At 40.2% G+C, this 21,279-nt stretch overlaps 1 protein-coding gene across 2 annotated transcripts in view; it reads right to left on the bottom strand.

Moving 5' to 3' along the window:
• ME2 (malic enzyme 2) overlaps positions 1-19,613 on the bottom strand; it is a 49,644-nt gene extending 30,031 nt beyond the window's left edge. Inside the window, exons 1-5 of one of the 2 annotated variants that reach the window (XM_045457722.1) lie at positions 19,037-19,613; positions 15,638-15,849; positions 11,786-11,905; positions 7,255-7,388; positions 1,695-1,844 (exon numbers count right to left, since the gene is read on the bottom strand). In XM_045457722.1, coding sequence (XP_045313678.1) covers positions 1,695-1,844; positions 7,255-7,388; positions 11,786-11,893 — 392 coding nt within the window. In that variant the 5' untranslated portion in view covers positions 11,894-11,905; positions 15,638-15,849; positions 19,037-19,613. The remainder of the gene's footprint in view (positions 1-1,694; positions 1,845-7,254; positions 7,389-11,785; positions 11,906-15,637; positions 15,850-19,036) is intronic. The other variant, XM_045457721.1, reaches the window with a different exon arrangement.
• Positions 19,614-21,279: the final 1,666 nt, after the last annotated feature.

The following is a 21,279-nucleotide window of genomic DNA, read 5'->3' as shown; positions in this document are numbered from 1 at the left end:
ACTACAGCTGCTTAACAGAGTTGTCTGATGAACTTTTTAAAAAAATGCCAGGGGTCCCACCTCCAGAGATCCTGATTTAACTGGCCTGGAGTTTAGGTCAATTAAACAATCAAGATTTACTGATGATCTTCAATGCAAAAACAAGAAACAAAAAAACACCCCTGCAGCACTATACTGCATAATGGACACACAGTACCTGTCCTCACCCAAAAACCATGCTCTTTATGCTTCGAGTCCGTTCTGAGTGCTGGGTACACATCAGAACCACAGCAAGAGCTTTTATGAAACACCTACACAGAGGCCCAACTCCAGATTGAATGAATCAGAATCTCTAGGGTGGGGCCTAGGCATCAGTATTTTTTAACTTTATCTTAATCCTTTAATCTGGATTGAGAAACACTATTCTAAATGAAAAAGAAATGTAAAAAAGCTGAACAGCTGGGTTAACATAAGAAATGCTTAAGACTTGGGGCGCCTGGATGGCTCAGTCAGTTAAGCGTCTGACTTCGGTTCGGGTCATGATCTCACGGTTTGTGAGTTTGAGCCCCGCGTCAGGCTCTGTGCTGACGGCTCAGAGCCTGGAGCCTGCTTCGGATTCTGTGTCTCCCTCTCTCTCTATTCCTCCCTGACTAGTGCTCTGTCTCTCTCGGTCTCTCAAAAATAATAAATGTAAAAAGAAAAAAGAAATGCTTAAGACTCATTAACTGATGGCAGCTCACAGGACAGAACAAGACAATGTTTGTTCTCCAAGGGTCTTCCAGGGAATACCTGCAGCACCATCACCAACCACGGTCATTAAAATCCAGACCTCCAGACCTTTCTCTTTGTCAGCAGAATCTTGGGAACAGGAAGGAGAGGAAGGTTGGCATGGATCAACATTTTAAGTCCCACAGGTGTTTTGTATGCACATTAAGGTCTGAACGCCACTAGGTTAGATGAGGGGAGAGTGAAGGTCAATGCTATCCTGCACTGTCTGAATTTGTACATTTGTACCAACGTGTAAGCAGAACATGGGAAAGGTGTGAGGACTGAAGAAAAGGGCAGGTTAGAGGAACATGACAAGAAAACACAAATTAATCAAAAATTTGTAAAGAATTGTCCCATCAGTTCCTCATCTGACCTTCTCAGCTGCTCTCTGAGAGGTGCTAGGATCCCTATTTCAAATGAAAACAGATTCAGAAGGAGAAAGTGACTTATTGAAAGACTTAAGTAGATGCCCATTCCAGTACTCTTTCTACTTAAAATAGCTGAGGTGCCAGAACTATTTGAAATTAAAATTCGTACAAATTCTAAAAGAAAAAACAAACAACACAAATTAAAAAAAAAAAGAGAGAGAGAGAGAAAGAATCTCTTAATTTGGGCAGATCATCAAAATGATATTCATGATAATTCTGGAGAATCTGCCACGAAAATTAAGATTACATCCCCCCTTTTTTGGTACAGAAATGCACAGTTCTAACAACCAAAATAAATTACAGAAGGTTAGGAATGAATGTTGCTATTTCTACAAAAACAAAAGATATCAACATGCTGCATTTTTATTAATCCCTTTTTGTCCAAATTAAGCTTTTGTGAGGTGGGAAGGTGGTTGACCTAAGACTGCATATATAAAAGAGAAATGTAAGAGGGGTTAGGGGGTGCAATTTTCCCTATACAATAATCTTTGCAAATACAGTTTTAAAAATAAGCCTTACTTAGGTCTTCTAAAGATATGTCCATATTGGGAGCAGGCAAGACCGACTGTTGGTGTGTATACAATTGGCATCAGACTTTCGATATCATCTTGCAGAATTCTATAAAACAATTTTTCATTTCTTTCCTGTATTCCCATTATGTAGATGTATCTGAAATTAAGCACAGTAAATAAGGTCTACATCAGTCAGCATTTATACTTAGAGTTCTGGCCTTTGAAAGTCATACGCAAACATCGAAAACTGAGGACTCCCTTCCCTGCCAGAAAACAAACCCTGAATTATCACTGTTTAACACCCAGGACAAAGATTAACAGAAGTAAAAATGCACTTAAATTATAGATGCTGATGATGACAAAGGAGAAGAGGAGGAGGAGAACAGCAGAAACAACAGCTAACATTTACTGAACCCTTACTGAAAGTCAGGCTCTATACCAGGAACTAGAAATGCAAAGACTATCCTTATGGAACTAATGTTCAAAGTGACTAACATGTAAATACGGAAGCAAAATAAAGTGGCATTCATTCAAATATTTACTAAATACTATGTGCCAGGCACTATTTTGGACTCCCAGGATGTAAGAGGTGACCTCTGTCCTTGTGGAGTTATAATCCAATAGGCTTAATGGCATTATCAGGTCTATATAAAGCATAGAGGTAGCATAAAGGCAATGGTCAACTCATATACACATATAAACAATGGCTTTTCAAGAATAAAGTTTAGAAAACTGGAAAATGTTGGCCTGAAAAGAAAAAAAAAAACCAGCGATGGGGCATCTCGCTCAGTCAGAAGAGCATGCAACTCTTGATCTTGGGGTCATGAATTTGAGCCCCATGTTGGGTGTAGAGATTACTATAAAAAATAAACTTAAAAATATTAAGTCGTAGATGCTTTTATTATTAAAAAAAAAAAAAAAGTGGTCACCCTGAATTAAATATGTGTAAAACAGACGCATTACTTTTTACTCAAACTTGTTCCTCTTCCTGTTATCACCTGACCAAATGGGAATCCAAGATCCCATTCTTGATTTCTCCCTCTCTCACTCTACCTTACCCTAGTCTAATAAAGCAACAGCCCTACAGAGTCCACCTACTAAATAATTTTCAAATATATCTATTTCCCCCTCTCCACCCTCACCCCATCCAAGCTAGCATCATTTCTCACCTGGGCTACCTCAAGGACTTTCTTTCTTTTTTTTTTTTTTTTTAATATATGAAATTTATTGTCAAATTGGTTTCCATACAACACCCAGTGCTCATCCCAAAAGGTGCCCTCCTCAATACCCATCACCCACCCTCCCCTCCCTCCCACCCCCCATCAACCCTCAGTTTGTTCTCAGCTTTTAAGAGTCTCTTACGCTTTGGCTCTCTCCCACTCTAACCTCTTTTTTTTTTTTTTTTTTTTTCCTTCCCCTCCCCCATGGGTTTCTGTTAAGTTTCTCAGGATCCACATAAAAGTGAAACCATATGGTATCTGTCTTTTTCTGTATGGCTTATTTCACTTAGCATCACACTCTCCAGTTCCATCCACGTTGCTACAAAAGGCCATATTTCATTTCTTCTCATTGCCACGTAGTATTCCATTATGTATATAAACCACAATTTCTTTATCCATTCATCAGTTGATGGACATTTAGGCTCTTTCCATAATTTGGCTATTGTTGAGAGTGCTGCTATAAACATTGGGGTACAAGTGCCCCTATGCATCAGTACTCCTGTATCCCTTGGATAAATTCCTAGCAGTGCTATTGCTGGGTCATAGGGTAGGTCTATTTTTAATTTTCTGAGGAACCTCCACACTGCTTTCCAAAGCGGCTGCACCAATTTGCATTCCCACCAAGAGTGCAAGAGGGTTCCCGTTTCTTCACATCCTCTCCAGCATCTATAGTCTCCTGATTTGTTCATTTTGGCCACTCTGACTGGCGTGAGGTGATATCTGAGTGTGGTTTTGATTTGTATTTCCCTGATAAGGAGCGACGTTGAACATCTTTTCATGTGCCTGTTGGCCATCCGGATGTCTTCTTTAGAGAAGTGTCTATTCATGTTTTCTGCCCATTTCTTCACTGGATTATTTGTTTTTCGGGTGTGGAGTTTGGTGAGCTCTTTATAGATTTTGGATACTAGCCCTTTGTCCGATGTGTCATTTGCAAATATCTTTTCCCATTCTGTTGGTTGCCTTTTAGTTTTGTTGGTTGTTTCCTTTGCTGTGCAGAAGCTTTTTATCTTCATAAGGTCCCAGTAATTCACTTTTGCTTTTAATTCCCTTGCCTTTGGGGATGTGTCGAGTAAGAGATTGCTACGGCTGAGGTCAGAGAGGTCTTTTCCTGCTTTCTCCTCTAAGGTTTTGATGGTTTCCTGTCTCACATTCAGGTCCTTTATCCATTTTGAGTTTATTTTTGTGAATGGTGTGAGAAAGTGGTCTAGTTTCAACCTTCTGCATGTTGCTGTCCAGTTCTCCCAGCACCATTTGTTAAAGAGACTGTCTTTTTTCCATTGGATGTTCTTTCCTGCTTTGTCAAAGATGAGTTGGCCATACGTTTGTGGGTCTAGTTCTGGGGTTTCTATTCTATTCCATTGGTCTATGTGTCTGTTTTTGTGCCATCAAGAACTTTCTTAACTGGTCTGTATACACACGGTTTTGCTCCCCTGCTCCAATCTAGTCTTCTCTTAAAAAAAAATAACTCTTATTATTTCTATTCTCTTTGAATGCTTTCCAAACACCCATTAAATAGGCTAATGCTTCTAAACTAGTTAGCAACACCTGTGCCTACTTTCCAGCCACATGTTCATACTGAACTTACTTCAGTTTCTCAAATACACCCATGTCTTACCTTGGTGTTGCTACATACAATGCAACTTCTGGACACCCCCTATGCATGCATAGTCCCTACTTACTCTCCCCGAATGCAGCTCAGGTGGCACTCTCTCCCTTGGTGCCCGTTCCCCTCCCCCACCACACAGACACAGATTTTCCTCTTTTCAGATCCCTTAATACCCTACTCCCTCCTTTGCAACTCTCACTCTACTTCCTGACTCTGTCTTCTTCCCTCCAGCCTGGATGGTATCATGAGTTAGGGACTATTGCTTTATATACCTCTCTATCTCCAGTAACTAGCAAAGTAAGTGGAATATAACTGGTGTGCAAATATTTGGTGAATAATCAGGGAGAAGTGATTCTATTTAGAAGAGGAATAGTATTTTCTATGCAGCTACCACAGACAGAAATAATACCCATAGGTAGAAGTTAAAGGGAAGGAAATTGCTCCTCAGTCCAGGGGAGAAAACAGACAAGACTGAGTAGCTCTGTGAAACAGACAGCAGAGACCTATCAGGCACTTGTGATTCCCTTTCACCTCCATCTAAGTTTGGTCCCTCCTCTGAGTGCTCCATGCTGGATCTTGTCCTCACCTAGGACTACTACAGCTTAGAAATTCTGATTACCACTAAGGCAACCCTCTCCCCTGTGGCTAGCTATCCATTGCCCCCACTTCCCAGTTCTTTGAGAGATCTCTGGCTCCTGGATCCCTCTGTTTTCTCCCGCTCTATTAGCTCCTCCCTGGCTCCTCTTCTTTCCCCACTCTGGATCCCATGATCAAGCCTCTCACTCTGAACAAATCTTCACCATTTTGGAACACCCCTGTACCTTTATCACTGCACTCCCCTTCCACAGTGTCTGTCTTTTCCAGCCATGGACCCCCTGAAGGAAAGGGTGGAATTTCTCATTCCTGTAGTGCTAGAGCTTAAAGCAATGCCTGACACATAACAGCCCTGAATGAATACTAGCTGAATAAATTAATGTAGCATCTTTGCCAGCCCAGCAAACCCCAAACCTGAATTAAGTTACATTTCACCTTTTCCATGTAAAAATAACATTGCTGGGCAGAATGACATCAATACAAACAAGATTAAGCCACTAAGTCTTCAGGGCTTTCCCATCCCTTTAATCTGTCCTTGTTCAGCTACACTCTTTGGCTAAGTGGCTATTCTAAACATTTATCACTTTCCTCACCAATTCTATTCAACCTTGGCCCTTTTAAATCTTAGCCACAACCTCCATATTTGACATCATAGAGAAAATCAAGGTCAACAAGGCAGGATGAGATCTCACAACCTCTGCCCTACCACCTGCATAGCTTATCCGTATTGTACCTGTATTTATCTTTGCTCTTGCCCCAGAAAATGACCTGTTCTTTTTTCTCGTCCAAGGCCAGCCTCTACCACTGCCCTTGACCCTACACCCTCTACCTCTTCACTCAACCCACTGTTCTCTTTGTACTTGACCCTATTCCCTCTACCTCTATACTTTTCTTGTGCAAGGTCAGCCTCCACCTCTGTCCTCGACCTTATGCCTTCTACCTCTGCACTCAGTCCCATGCTCTCCATCTTTGCACTTGACTCTACGCCCCTTTCAGTTCTCTGGGATCTTGTTCTATCAATTACCGTTTCTTCTGGGCTCATTCCTCACAGCGTGAGCAGCTTCAACTTCCTTCTAGCTTGAAATATACCTGCTTAACCCCAAGTCCTGCTTTACTTACTGGTGAGAAACCACTCTCACCAGTAATCAAACAATAATCTCCTGTACTTAACAAACCCAGAAGATATTTTTAATTCTGCATTCAGACTGATCCCTCTACCCATAATATTTTGCCCTTCTTTCTCATTTTGCCTGCCACGTGTAATATACTGTTTAAAACACAGCTCAGGAATCACTTCCTCCAGAAAACTTTAATGGATTCCCCAAATCCGGCTAGGAGTCCCTATTTTGTGCTTTCAGAATGTTCTCTGCATGTACCTTTTTCTCACTGTCCTGCACACAGTAGTATAGAGTACAATGACCGTCACAGTATAATCTCTATTGATGAGCTCCTAGAAGGCAGGGCTGTGTATTACTGGGGTGACAATACATTCTAGTTTTCCTGGGACAGTTTCAGTTACTCCTGTGGATTGGATGATATATTATATGGTCACCTACCTTTTACCTACTTTACACTCTCAGTGGCCAGTACAGTGGCAAACACAAAGTAGATGATTAATAAAAGTTGTTGAATAGAAAGGATACAAGTCAGATAATAGCTTTTGTTTCTAACATTCCATTCAAGTCTGAAATGCTCTGTGATTTTAAGCTTAAAAATAGATTTCTGCTAAATTTTACAATAGCAAACACAAACATTCAGTGAAATAAAGGAAACATAATCATTATAAAAATAATAGTTAACTGACTAAAATGCAAACTTCATCTTGAGACCACATATATTCCATATGCAATAATAACCATAATGCTCCCAATTTTTCTGATCAGGACATCAATAAAAAAGCCAAACATCTGAGGCACCTGGGTGGTTCAGTCAGTTAAGCATCCGACTTTGGCTCAGGTCATGATCTCACAGTTCGTGGGTTTGAGCCCTGCATCAGGCTCAGCACTGATGGTGTGGAACCTGCTTGGGATTCTCACTCTCTCCTGGCTTTCTGCCCCTCCCCCGCTTGTGCTTTCTCTCATAATAAAATAAACTTAAAACAATTATCTCCTTAAAAAAAAAAAATGAAACATCTAATCAACTCTTACTTTTCCAAAGGACTATTCAATTTTTTCACGTTTTTATGAAATCGTAAAGCTTGAATATCTTGTGTCTCTATTTTGGGAGGTAGAAGTCCTTGGAGACCAAGCATTTGTCGTTCTTGTAACGTAAACGCCATTCCCTACAAAGGAGAAAAGGATTAAAAATTATTGCTTACTGAGGTTGCAATGGTGCTATCTATCCAACAAAACGTAATTTCAATGTAAATTTTTAAAAAATAAGTAAGATACCATTTTGCCCAGACTGTCATAAGTATTTAAGATTGATCATCTCTAGTATCAGTGAGGGTGTGGTAAAAGAGTTATTCTCACATACCATTGCTAGAAATGTAAACAGGTTTAAGCTTTTTAGAAGACAACTTAAAAACATTCTTAAATTTTAATGCACATACTCTACAAGAGAGCAATTCTACTTCTAGACAGCCATCATAGAGAAATAGTCATACATAAAGAGGCATATAAAAAAGATTAGTTATAGTACTGTTTCTAGTTCTCTTGACTATTACAAACTAACTAAAAGCCCATGAATTATGGAACAGTTAAGGAACCTATGGTATTTCCTGGTATGGAAAACACAGATCTCCAATTATGTAGTACAAGTATCTCCCAGACCCATAGTTAAGAAAAAAAAAAGCAAGTTTCAAATCAAACACATTTACTGTTAACTGTTATATTCAGAAACCCCCCATAAAATAAATCATATACACAGATCCATACATACATTAGAAATGAAATTAACAGAATACAGTTTAAAAGAACACAAACCAAACTGATAACAGAAGCTCCTTCCACTAGAAAGCAGTGAGGCTGAGTTGACAAAGAGCAAGCAGGGAATGATACTTAGGAAAAAATTAACCTATGTCATATGAAAATCTTTGTCAATTTCTGATATTCAGCTGTGTGTTAACTTCTTTTTATCAAAGTGATGTCTGTAAAAACGCCAGAGTAAAGACTTCCAAAAATCTTTTTCTCCATAAAAGCAACAAGAATACTGGCCAAATGACCAGAATAAACTTTTTCAGAATTCTGGAAACTAACCAAAGGCCTCAGCAATCAGGGAACATTTTATTCAAGAGAAGCAGCTGAATTTTCATAAGAAAAGCAGGATTCATGACATTTTTATTTGCCTTATTCCTATGTTTCCCTCCCCAGCTCCACAGAAGCCTAGAAAACAGCAATCACTATGAAATAATCGCTTTGAAAAATAGAGTCTAGCGGTTGGAGATTTTTCTACAGCCCCATCCCCAGGAAAGCTGCCATTTTTTCAGTGGAAGACCCCACTTGCAAATCTGTCTTTATTTAACCTTATATGGAGCTCACCCAGTGTGAACAGCTTTTTCTCCAGAAGAGTGTCCTGAAAACAATCTGAGGCAATTATTTAACATGGCGGCTGCCTAAGGCAGTAGATAACAGCTGAGGAAACAACAGGCTAACCAAAAAACTGAAAAGGAGAAGCTGAAGAATAAAATGTCCATGGGGTGGGAGTGGGGGCAGTGGTTGAAAAGCTTGACATATTCCTAAGAATCTAGAAGGTCATCATGCACAAACTGTAGGCAAGTCCAGGAAGGATCTGAGAAGGCCCTTAGCTCCCATCTCTGGCTAACCTGGAGGCTCCATGTAAGCAGGAAATAAAGGCTAATGTGTAGTTGTAACCTGCCTGAACACTAAAGACACACTCCAACATGTACACTAAGCCCTTAGGTATTTAAGTCTCTGTCTAATCATTAGTTGACTACTTAGCTAATGATGCAGACTTTAGTGGGCCTAACAAACAAGAATAAGGACTTTAAAGAAGTTCAATTATATTTCACACGCAGAAAAAAAATTAGTTCAGATATGTCACTAAATAGACAACAGCAACATAACAAGCCCTGGGAGGAATATCTGGTTTCCAGAGCAGCCACATTCTTTAATATGTCCAGGTTTCAACAAAAATTATAAGGCATACACAAAGACAAAGTCTGGCTCATACACAGGAAAAAGGGTACCTAATAGAAACTGTCCCTGAGGAAGCTCAAACATTGTACTAATTAAACAAAGACTCTAGTTATTTTGAATATATTCAAAGAACTAAAGGACACCACATCTAAAGAAGTAAAGGGAAGTAAGAGAATGATACTTCACTAACTACAGAATATCACTGAAAAAATAGAAACTATAAAAAAGAACCAGGGGCGCCTGGGTGGCGCAGTCGGTTAAGCGTCCGACTTCAGCCAGGTCACGATCTCGCGTTCCGTGAGTTCGAGCCCCGTGTCGGGCTCTGGGCTGATGGCTCAGAGCCTGGAGCCTGTTTCCGATTCTGTGTCTCCCTCTCTCTCTGCCCCTCCCCCGTTCATGCTCTGTCTCTCTCTGTCCAAAAAATAAAAAAAAATTAAAAAAATTAAAAAAAAGAACCAAACAGAAGTTCTGGAATTGGAAGTACAATAACTAAAATAAAGTTCAGAGGGGTTAAGCAGCAGATTTGAGCAGGTGGAAGAAAGAATCAGTCAACTTAAAGGTAAGTCAATTGAGATTCTCCAGTTGAGAAACAAAGAAAAATCAATCAGTAAATATGAACAGAGCTTCAGAGACTGGTGGGACACTATTAAGTGTGCCAACATATGCATAACAGGAGTCCCAGAAGGCAAGGAAAGAAAAGGACAAAAGGATATTTGAAGAAATAATGGCCAAAAGCTTCTCAAATTTGATGAGAAACACGAACCCTAGAAGAAACACATATCCTAGAAACTCAACAGCTCCAATCAGAAAAAACTCAAAGAGATCTATACCTAGCCACACATATTCAAACTGTTGAAAGACAAGGACAAAAGAAGAAACTTGAAAGCACAGAGAAGTGACTCATCATGTAAAAAGGATCCTTAAAAAGAGGAACAGCTAATTTCTTATCAGAATCCACAGAGGCCATAAGGCAGTAGGATGACATATTCAAAGTGTTGAAAGAAAAAATACAAAACAAAAACGTGTCAACCAAGAATTTCTAAGCCTTTACAAAATTATCCAAAACTGAAGGAAAAAATTTTGAATGGTCCCTATCCCCAAAGGAACCTGAAATATAGTTAGGAATATAAATTCATGAAAACGCAACTACCATCAACTACTTCAAGGACAGCTTAAGACATGAAAGGAAGCACGCAGCAACATATATTGATTACTTGCCACAGGAACAGGAAGATAAAAACCGCTACAGGGTTTCAGAGAAAGGAGAGATTATTCCAGTCTATGGTGGTATGAAAAGGCTCTACAGGAGAACTGGATTTGAGCGAGTTGCATCTTGGAGAGCAAGCAAGATTTGGGGAAGTGAGGCAAAAAAAAAAAAAAAAGAGAGAATTAGAACATCCCTCATTAAGCTTCATTTAATTCACCACTGCCTACAGAATTCTCATTTCTGTGCAAGGTACCAAAAATGCAAAGATAAGGCGCTCTGCGTGACCCTTGATCAAATTTCCTCTTGCAATTTTCCTGAAATCCTTCAAAACATATACTGTACAATTAATTATGCCCAACCCCCACCAGAGGAAATAAACGGGACTGGCAAATTTCTGATGACCATTGTTTTAAAATAAATCACAACTTAATCTGCATGCACCCTTCCCAAGAGGTAACTGTCCATATTACAATAAATCCAATGTATCCTCTTACAAGCTTTCTGTAAGAAATCTTTTTTCAGAACTATGTGTATTTCCCAATTAATATCACCACTAAAAAATAGAGAGGGACTTGCCCTCTGAACACACTTTGGGTACAGAATTAAGGCAAGACTAGGTATCAATGATACCTGCCACTTCTGCCCCAAGAGTTGTAAAGAGGGTCAGAAGTCTCCCCACTTTGAAGTAGCACTATGAGATTACTGGGCAAAAGCACTTGTACACAATGATTTGTGTCCAAAAAGCTGGTTGGAGGTACGGTAGGGGTGGACATTAGATGAAATTTTAGGGGCGCCTGGGTGGCTCAGTCGGTTAAGCATCCGACTTCGGCTCAGGTCATGATCTCGCAGTCCGTGAGTTCAAGCCCCGCGTCCGGCTCTGTGCTGACAGCTCAGAGCCTGGAGCCTGTTTCCGATTCTGTGTCTCCCTCTCTCTCTGCCCCTCCCCCGTTCATGCTCTGTCTCTCTCTGTCCCAAAAATAAATAAACATTGAAAAAAAAAATTAAAAAAAAAAAAATATATATATATATATATATATATATATATATATATATATATATATAAAAGTAGATGAAATTTTATTCTACAATTTTGACTCCATCTTCCAAGGGCTCAATTAGATTGGTCCAGGGTAAGTACCTGATTTGAGCTGGGTAAATCTAAATATCCCTGAGGGGTGAAACTGGGAGCCATAATGCAGCCACGATTCTTGCCACATGGAGAAAAGGGAAAAGTCATGCAGAAAAAGCAAATACCTCTGAATACTTTTAGGATAAAGCTACAAAATACAAAAAGTTCATGCTTTATCAGTGTGAAATATATCAAACCTTTTCCAGGAAGAGAGAAAATGTTATGTTAGTATTAAAGTTACTAGCCTTGTTTGTTCTTGGGTTCAACATGAGTGGCTTGCCTTTCTCTTTTATGTGCAAATGACGACATGCCAGAGTACAAGGAGCAGCAACTACTCTGATCCGGGACAACATCTTTCCTTTCACCTGGGAAAAAAGAAGCAAATAAACTTTTCAGAGAACTGCATGCACATCAGGTATCAGTTTTCAAAAGCAGATATAGAAAGCCTAATTATCCACACTTGATAAAGCTTTTTCAAAGTACATTTATGTTTCTACAGGCTGCAACGGTTGTAAAAGAGTAATAGTTGGGTGAAGACAAAGACTGACAACACTCTAAGTCCCTGGTTACTCATCATTGCCATTTTGTATATATGGCACACTACAAAATGTGCTAAATACTTATTCTTTTTCTAATCTACCCAAGTGTGACAAGATGTATCTCCCATTTATGGGACCCAGAAATGGAGAGATTAAGAAACAAGGTAACATCTAGTAAACATGAGTTCCATGTAAATGGGTGTGGGAGTCTAGGCTGAAGGTGGAAAAGTTAAGTAACAGAAAAGCCTGGAGCGTAAACATTTAGAGGAAGGGAAGCTATTCAAATTCTTAACCTAGGGGCACCTGGGTGGCTCTGTCGGTTATGAGGCCTACTTCTGCTAGGCTCAGGTCGTGATCTTGCAGTACAAGAGTTTGAGCCCCTCCTTGGGCTCTGTGCTGACAGCTCAGAGCCTGGAGTCTGCTTCGGATTCTGTGCCTCCCTTTCTCTCTGCCCCTCCCCTGCTCACACACACTCTCTCTAAAAAATAAACATTTAAAAAAACGAAAAAAATAAGCCAAAAAACAAACAAATTCTTAACCTAGATGTAGGACTTTAATGTACTAACATAATATTAGTATAATACTATACTTATTTTTATGTAATAATTATATATTATGTGTTATGGATTATGTAATGTACTAAATATTTTTTGTTTTCAAAAACCCTGTTATTTAACATAGATAAACATGCAAATTGGCTAGAAAACATATTTTTACCCTTTCCTGTCCATCAAAAACACATACGAATTTTTCAAAATGGAAAATTCTACATACTACATTAAACATTAAATGATAGGAATATAATAGATTCTTCTGCATATCAATTCTCCCACCAAAAATCAACCTGCAATGCCCATTTATCGTAATTATTACAAATCATTGCAATGATCCCACAATAAGTTCTTAGTGGAATTTGTAGTTTTTGAGAAATCAAGGGTTTGTATGGGGGGTGCAGCAAACCGTTTATATTGGGATTATTTTTTAAGTGAAGTGCAATTCACATAACAAAACTTGCCATTTTCAAGTGAATAATTTGGAGGGATTTAGAAAAGCTATAATGTTGTGCAACCCCACATCTAGTTCCAAAATATCATCCCTATCCCAGCAGAAAACACTGTACCCATTAAGCAGCTTTTCCCCTCCCCCAGTGCCCATAAACCACCAATCTGCTTACTGTCTTTATGGATTTACCTATTCTGGGTATTTCATATAAATGTAGTGTATAAGTACGGCCACAAAAACAAGAAATCTATATGATTATAAGAACATCAAAAATCATGAGAGATGGGGGTGGGGGGATGGGAGGATAGGACAGATGTTTAAAGGTACAAACCTGCAGTGAGAGCCTTAAGAGATAGTAACTCCTAGAGATCTAATACATGATATAGTGAATATAGACAACAATGCTGTATTATAATCATCAAACTTGCTAGGAGACTACATCTTAAATTGTTTCAACCACCAAAGAGAAATGATATAACATTAGAAGCAATAAATATCATTACAATGGCAATCATACTACAATATATAAATATATCAAATTAACATGTTGTACATCTTAACTTTACACAGTGTTTTATGTCAAATATACTTCAATAATAACAGTAATAAAGAATTACAAGAGATATACAACAAAATAATTGGGCCACTTTAAAAAGTTAATGTCCTGAAAGACAAACACTAAGGAACTACTGCAATTTAAAGAAGACTAAACATATGACAACTAGATGCAAAACCTAAATAAATAAAAAAATGCTATAATGGACATTTATTGGGACAACTGGCAAAACTGAAACATGTACCATAGCTTACATAAAAGTTTTGTAAAATTTTAAATTTCCTGAATTTGATAACCATATGTAAGAGACACCTGTGTTTCAAAAACACACAGTGAACTATTAAGGGGCCAAGAAGTATGATGTATGCAACCAAAGCCTTTCAAGTTATTTCAAAATAAATTTTAAAAAGACAGAAATTGAAATGGTAGCATTGATCATGTGTTTGTGTGGCTCTTCCAGGAGAGACAGCATTATGTGTCAGGATTAAAATTTTAGTACCAGAAGACTGAACTAGTATTTGCAGTATATTGCTGAGGTAGGCACATCTAAAATAATATGGAATACTTTTTACTTTAAGTCAAAGAAAATCTGGAAAAAAAAAAAGCATTTTTGTAATCAGCACTTGTTGTATAATAAGAAATGTATTTGGTTTTTGTCCCCAGTTTCTGGAACAGAGTTCCTAAAAATCTTTGGAATTTCCTGCATGATAGGAGTATTTTCTGTTATTCATAAGCCACCCATTTTGAGGTGACCCAGTGTGGACCACTACAAAGCCTCAGGGAAGAGCTGGAAACACCAAGCGATTAGAGAGCAGGAATTTTCAGCCCCACTCCGGAACCTCCAGAAAAGGGAAGTGGGCAGGGGCTAGAGACTCGTGAAGAAGGAGATCTGCCAAGCTTTCAGGTTGGTGAACACACCTAGGTGCTGGGGGTTGGCACACTCAGGGAAGGCAGGGAAGCCCCACATCCTCCCCCGACTCCCATCGATACCCAGTTCTACGGATCTCTTCCATCTGTTCCTGAGTTGCATCCTTCTATAATAAACTGGTAAAGGCAAGTAAAGTATCTCTCTGAGTTCAATGTGCCATTATAAAATCATCCAATTTGAGGAGGGGTTTGTGGGAAGCCTCAGTTTATAGGTCAGAAGTACAGGTCACAACCTGGACTTCCAATTGGCATCTGAAGTAGGGACATCTTTTGCGACTGAACTCTTAACCTGTGGGATGTGACGCTATCTGCATTTGGACAGCGTCAGAATGAGGTTAAAGGACACCCAGTCAGCATCTGCTGAGAACTGGTGAATTGCTGGGTGTGGGGGGAAAAAATCCCATGTTTGGTGGCCAGAAGAATTGAGTCTGCAAGTAAGGAGAATTAGTTTTTCCTTTCAGAAGTTAAGATCAGCACTCTAATACATGAAATCTACTTTCAACTCCTGGTTAAAGTTTTGCTATCAAACACTGAATTTAGTCTGTTTAATAAAGATAATACCACCTGTCAAATCTACCTTACAGATAATTTTGATGATCAAATGAGAGAATATATCCAAAAAATACATAGATGTTATATCACTTACTTTATTAGTAAGTGATAGTAAAATAAAATATAAAAGTAATTTTAACAGTGTCTTTAAAACAGCAGGCATGAGTAAAAAACAAACAAACTTAAGGGGAAAAAATTCTGCCAAAATTAGAACCAAGGACTAAGAGACAGGTAGCCTTAATATCATCTGGGGAGGCAACAAGATAAAATGTTACGTTATGCAGATGTGATACAAGGAGAGTGAAGTAAAAAAAGGAACCAAAAGGCAGGGCTTCCAATTTTTAATCAACATGCAAAATCAAGCTGCCTGCTTATGTGAGTTTCTGGGATACTGAGATATGCCTGTGGTTTCTCCCCTGGTGTGTCATTCACATGGCCTTGCCCTGGAACTTACTCTCTGCTGTTTACAAACTGGACTGGGACAGAAATTGCTAGATCACTGGCTGCAGGAGACTACTCACCTTAGCCTCTTACTTGGGGTCAAAGGAAGCAATGCAAAGGAGACCGAAATTAGACAGAGGTCATGACTGGGGGCAACGAGGACAAGTTTTGTAGTCAGACCCAAGTCTGAATCTGGACTCGGCTCATCACCATTTTGCAATCAGTGGTGTCACCCAGGCATTCCCAAATGGTCTCTGAATTGGTGTTCATCTGGGACACGTTTTTCATGGGTCTGTGGCCAAATGAGAAAAATTGGGACAATGCAATATAATCGTTCATAAAACAAAACTTATGGTCTTTGTTTTTGTGTTCTAATTACGATCTTCATACCTTTTTAGTGATAAAAAAAAATGTCCTTTCTTTTATGAAAAGACAGGCATTGTAGACTGTGGTAGTTTTTAAAAAGGTCCTTAACCTTGACAGAATTAAAAGTTGGCAGTCTATGTCTGGTCCCAACTGTCCCCCTGTGCATGCTTGCCCAAGAAGTCCCAAAGTCTGGGAACCACCACCTTACAAGTCTTAATTCTCTTATCAATGAACTAGCGGAGGGCAAACTCTGTTGGGCAGAGCTGTGTGTAGTAATCAGGTATTTATAAAGTGTCAAGCAATTAGAGCTTTATCATCATCATTAAGAGCCTGACTACTTGACGTGAAGGTTTATTCAATAAAATCCATATCCAGGCAGGTCAGCAGTAGTCAAAGACAAGCTCTGGGTTCAATTACCAGATTTAAATCCAGGGTTGGCCAGTGCTAGCTCTGTGATTTTGAGTAAGTCTGTTGCAGTCTTCTCATCACTCAAGTGGGGATGATAAACAACAGGACCTACTAAACAGTACCATTTTAAGATTTAAATTAGGTAATCCGTGTAAGATGCTTATCACAGTGCCCTCCAAGTGCTTCAATGTTAGTTACCTAAGCACTACTGGTGGTAGTAAGAGACTAAGGTGGTCAGAAGGTGCCTCCCGAATGCCTGTGAGTTTCTGCATCAACATCTTCTGGTGTGAAATCCTTACTAAGAGGCTGTAAGGATGATCATGGTTAGCATTTATTTATACGACTTCAAATGAAATCTCTAGGTCAATAATGAGAACGTGGATGGCATACACGTCCAGGCAACATCAAATGTCATCCTAAACAACATCTACAGAATCAATATAGTGTTTTTCATTACCTTTGAAATTTGTACATGTTGATCAACAGAAATGATATGCAGCCATACAATCAAAATGGTGACTTTAAAATAAAAGTTAACTTTTAATAAAATAGGTTTTTAGAAAATCATATGTTAGAGTGATTTTGACATTTAGTATGAATTTTGTCCTCCCTCTAAAATTAATCCTCAGTAAACTATTACAGGTTTCAACATTACTTGTTTTAAAATATTATTAAGTTTGTCAAAAAATTCACCAACATAAATTAGAATTTTAGTTTAACTTAACATAAATTTTAATATAGTTGAGAAGAGCTTATTTTTATAGGAAATTAAATATAGTTTATGGCATTATAGAAATTAATTTACAAAAGAAATTCTCAAATGGTAAATGAGTTTTTCTTTTATGAATTTTTTAACGTGTTTTCATAACAAATGTATGAAAGAAAAAACATTACACATAAACACCTTCTAAGGGTGAAATCTGTAAACGCTTCTTTCTCAGGAATAACCATTGAGCAAGGGTATATTTAATTCTCAAGAGAATGAAGAACTTCTACAAAAGCATAGCCCAATATTCCCTATTAACCTATGATAAAAGTTCTAGCAGCATACCTGGCCGTTATGCCTAACTTCTCATTAAGTTTTTATAACTACCATAAAAGAGTCAGATACAGGTTACAAGTCAGAGTTCAAACCTAATTAAAGGTTCAATATTAGAAGCCAAGAGTTAAACTGTTTTTTTCTATATTTCTGCAAACCATGTAACATAGTAACATGTAACTCAATTAGTTTTAGTAATTACACAGTAGATTCTATACTTATCTATATTTTGTATAACTACTAGAATTAGTATACACACACACACACACACACACACACACACTCATACAATACAAGGGCAGCTGAGGAGGGGTAAATGTGGGCAACCATTTCTTCTCTAACTTCCAGAATGCCTGGAAACTAAAGAATAAATTTATGAGTGAAGAATAAATTTTAAAATTAAAATTCATGAGTACAACTTTGCAACTAGCTCAACAACATGAACAATGCTTAAGAAGCATACAAGGCAATGTTAAGAGGGGGCTGGAGCTGTTATGGTAAATTGCCTGATTCTGCTTGAGTTCAAATCCAGGCTTTGCTACCTAAAACCCGGGATCTTGCGCAAGTTACTTAACCTTCTTAAGCCTGAGTTTATTCATTTATAAAGGGGAAATAACAGTACCAACCTCAAAGTTATTTTGAAATGACTCACATAGAGAGTAGTGTCCAGACCGTAACTGACAATCAATAGTGCTTCCATTGCTACCAATAGCAACACTAAAAGAAACAACAATGCTATTATTTTGCCAGAAGTGATTGCCACAAGCATCAGGAAGGTAAATCTGATAGGAGGTAACACTACGTTTTGTAAGGAAGCACTACTGTTAAGATGTTTATTTTGAAAAAAAAATGTATTGTTTTGATTATGCTTCTCATTAAAAGGCAACAAACTTTCTGGAATTATTTTCGTAAGAAAGAAAGTCAATTCCAGGATCGAAAATGTAACACCACCACACAAGCAGAAGTGGTTACCACCAGCGTCAAAGGAACACCTGCCAGTCCTGGTCTACTTATGACATTTTGCCTGACAGAACTGTTCCAATCTTAGAACTTTCTAGCTCCTAACAAACTTCCTTTAAAGCGAGGAACGAACTAACACACACACACACACACACACACACACGAACGAGCGCGCGCGCGCACACACAGACACACACACACACACACACACACACACACACACACACACAGCGCCTAACTCCTGTCATTAATTCATCCCTGCAGAAAGACATTGGTAATAGGTGTCTAGCCACAAAATCGGGTGTTCAAAGGGCGCGGAAGGGAACGATGCTCGGGTTCTGGAGGCCACAGGATCTCACTCTGGGGCGGGAAGGGGGCCACCCTGGGACCAGCGAGTCTAGAAACGGGGAAGTCGCGCCCCAAAACCGTGTCCGGGGAAGAGCCGCGAACGCTGGAACTGGGGACCGCTTCAACCTGACCACTCCCCCGCCCTCAGCCCCGATCCCAAGAACCCCTTCCCATTGCCTCGCCCCGCCCATCCGCTAAACGGGTCCATGCCAGCCGCACACACGGAAGCCGGCCGCAGGTCCGCAAACGGCTTCACTGGCCGGACAGGAGGAGGCCGGCGCCCGCTCCCCTCTAGGAACTCCCGCCCTGGCCCCGCAGTGCCAAGCCTCCCGCGACGGCGCGCCACGCGAAGCCTTACCCTAAGTCTCGCCCCGCGACAGGTGGTGCTGCCGGCGGAGAGGCCGCGGCCCTGCCGCCCACCCAGGCGATGCTCAGCTGCGGCCGAGTCCGGCCCTCCCCTTCCCGAGCTTCGCGGAGCTGGCGCTAGCTCAGGCTCAGACTGGCATGGGCGGCCAACAGCCGGCAAGGCAGCCTAAGTACGGCGGCGTAATGAGCAAGGGAGTCGGAAGGCCGGCTGGCGCGGCCTGGGGCGGAAACTGACGGGCGCGCGGACCAATGCGGAGGCAGAAAGCCGGCCCCGGAGGGCGGAGCTGTGGCTGAGGCTTCGCGGCCCGCGCGCCGGGGTTCCTTCCCCTGGGCGCTTTCCTCGGTCTGTTTCTTTGAGGTTTCTCTTTTGAGGCCGGGCGCGCACCCGTGTGCACTCGATCCCGAGGAATGCGAGAGGGGCGGTGTGGAGTAGGAGTCCGGAGGTACAGGCGACGCCCGTCGTTCCACGAAAGGAACGGAGGCTGGTTTACGGCGGACCTCGCATCCCTGGGGCTGCGGGGATACTCGAGTTGATGGCTGCGCGTTCGCGCGAGAAGAGGCTTTGCGCAGGCGCGGGCGGGCCGGGGGATGTCGGCGGGTACCAGTCTTCCCAGTCCCCAGGAGGCGAGAGAAAGGCTGGGAGTTTGGGTCCATCCTGAACAGCCCATGGAGGCAGGCAGAGGATGAAGGAGAGATTAAGAGCTGGATACAGGTCAGGAGACTAGAGAAGCAGAAGAAGGGGAACCCAGGAAATGCGAGGCCTCCGCACTTTAGGGGCGACTTCTGTTTCTGAGCTATTTTTGTGTCTCTTCGCTCTTTTGCAGAATTCTTTGCTGCTCTCCACGCCTGTTAGCACAGTTACTGGCCGGCGAGGAATTTACCAATCCCTACCGTCACAGTCACCATAAATAGTTCAATGTTCTCTCAGAAGAGCACTGGAACCCTACATTGTCATCTTGAAAGCGGCAGGGGCTGCACCTTAATACATGTTCACTCACTCACGGTTATGACATTGGAGGCTATTTCTTCACTTTTTTTTCAGAAAGTCTTATAACCAAAACTTCTTGGCTGTAACTGAGTTTACTTTTGAAGTATGGTAATGATAATTTTAAAGTGAAAGTGTGAAGGGTAAAAAAAGTCAAGGAAGATGGAATAAGAAAACTGAGTGATGGAAATGTAAGGTAGAGAAAATTGAGCGGAAGTTGAGAAAAGTGAGTTATCCATTCTTAAACTTACAATTACGTGAAATCTGGAGCAGCCGGCCACTATGAGATGGAAGGGTGGGGCATGCTTGGAAACACCGTAGTTAGTTGATAAATGATAGATATGGCTGCTATAGTAACCATCTCAGTAAAAGAAGGACTATAAGTAACCATCACCTAAAAATAACCCTGCTCGCAAGGAATTGTCAAGAATATCAATCGGAATGAGAGAAACTTCAAAAATTACAAAAGTCATAAATGCTCCATTAATAGAGGTAAAATTGTTTTGTCTTTGAAAGACAGTTCGTCCTATATTAGAATAACCCATGGATGTGACTTATTTTTGTTAAATTGAGGTCATTTCATTCCTTAAATGAAATACTTGTTAATGTCAATGAGGCATACACTACTGTTTGGTGGCCCACCCCAATACATTTTTCCTCCCGAGTCCCTTGGTGACTGGTCTGAGGCTTCTTATTCAAGACAGCATATGGCTATTGAGTACCTGAAATGTGGCTAGTCTAAATTGAGATACACACTGAGTATGAAAACAATACAAAAAAATGTAAACCATGTATGTTGATTTTTTTAAATGTTTATTTCTTCTGAGGGAGATGAGGGATAGAGAGAAAGAGACGGTGTGAGAGAGAATCCCAAGCAGACTCTGTCCTGACAGCACATGGGCCTGGAACCCACGAACCATGAGATCATGACATGAGCTGAAACCAAGAGTCAGACGCTTAACTGACTGAGCCACCCAGGCACCCCTCTTGATTTTTTAAAATATTGATCACACGTCAAAATCTTTGGAGAATTTTGGTTAAATGAATTTATTATTAAAATTACTTTCCTCTCTTTTTGCCTTTTTCATGTGACTACTAGAAAATGTAAAATTATATATGTAGGTCCCATTTGTGGCCTGCATATATTTCCATTGTATAGTACTAGTCCGAGAGGACCCTGTTAGAGTCACATACATGGAAGCTGCTGGGTGGGACTTCTGGAAAGCCATTTAAAAAATAAGCTCAACTGG

Source organism: Leopardus geoffroyi, chromosome D3 (assembly GCF_018350155.1).
Source record: "Leopardus geoffroyi isolate Oge1 chromosome D3, O.geoffroyi_Oge1_pat1.0, whole genome shotgun sequence".
Classification (NCBI taxonomy): Eukaryota; Metazoa; Chordata; class Mammalia; order Carnivora; family Felidae; genus Leopardus; species Leopardus geoffroyi.
This window is presented reverse-complemented; position numbering and strand designations above follow the sequence as displayed.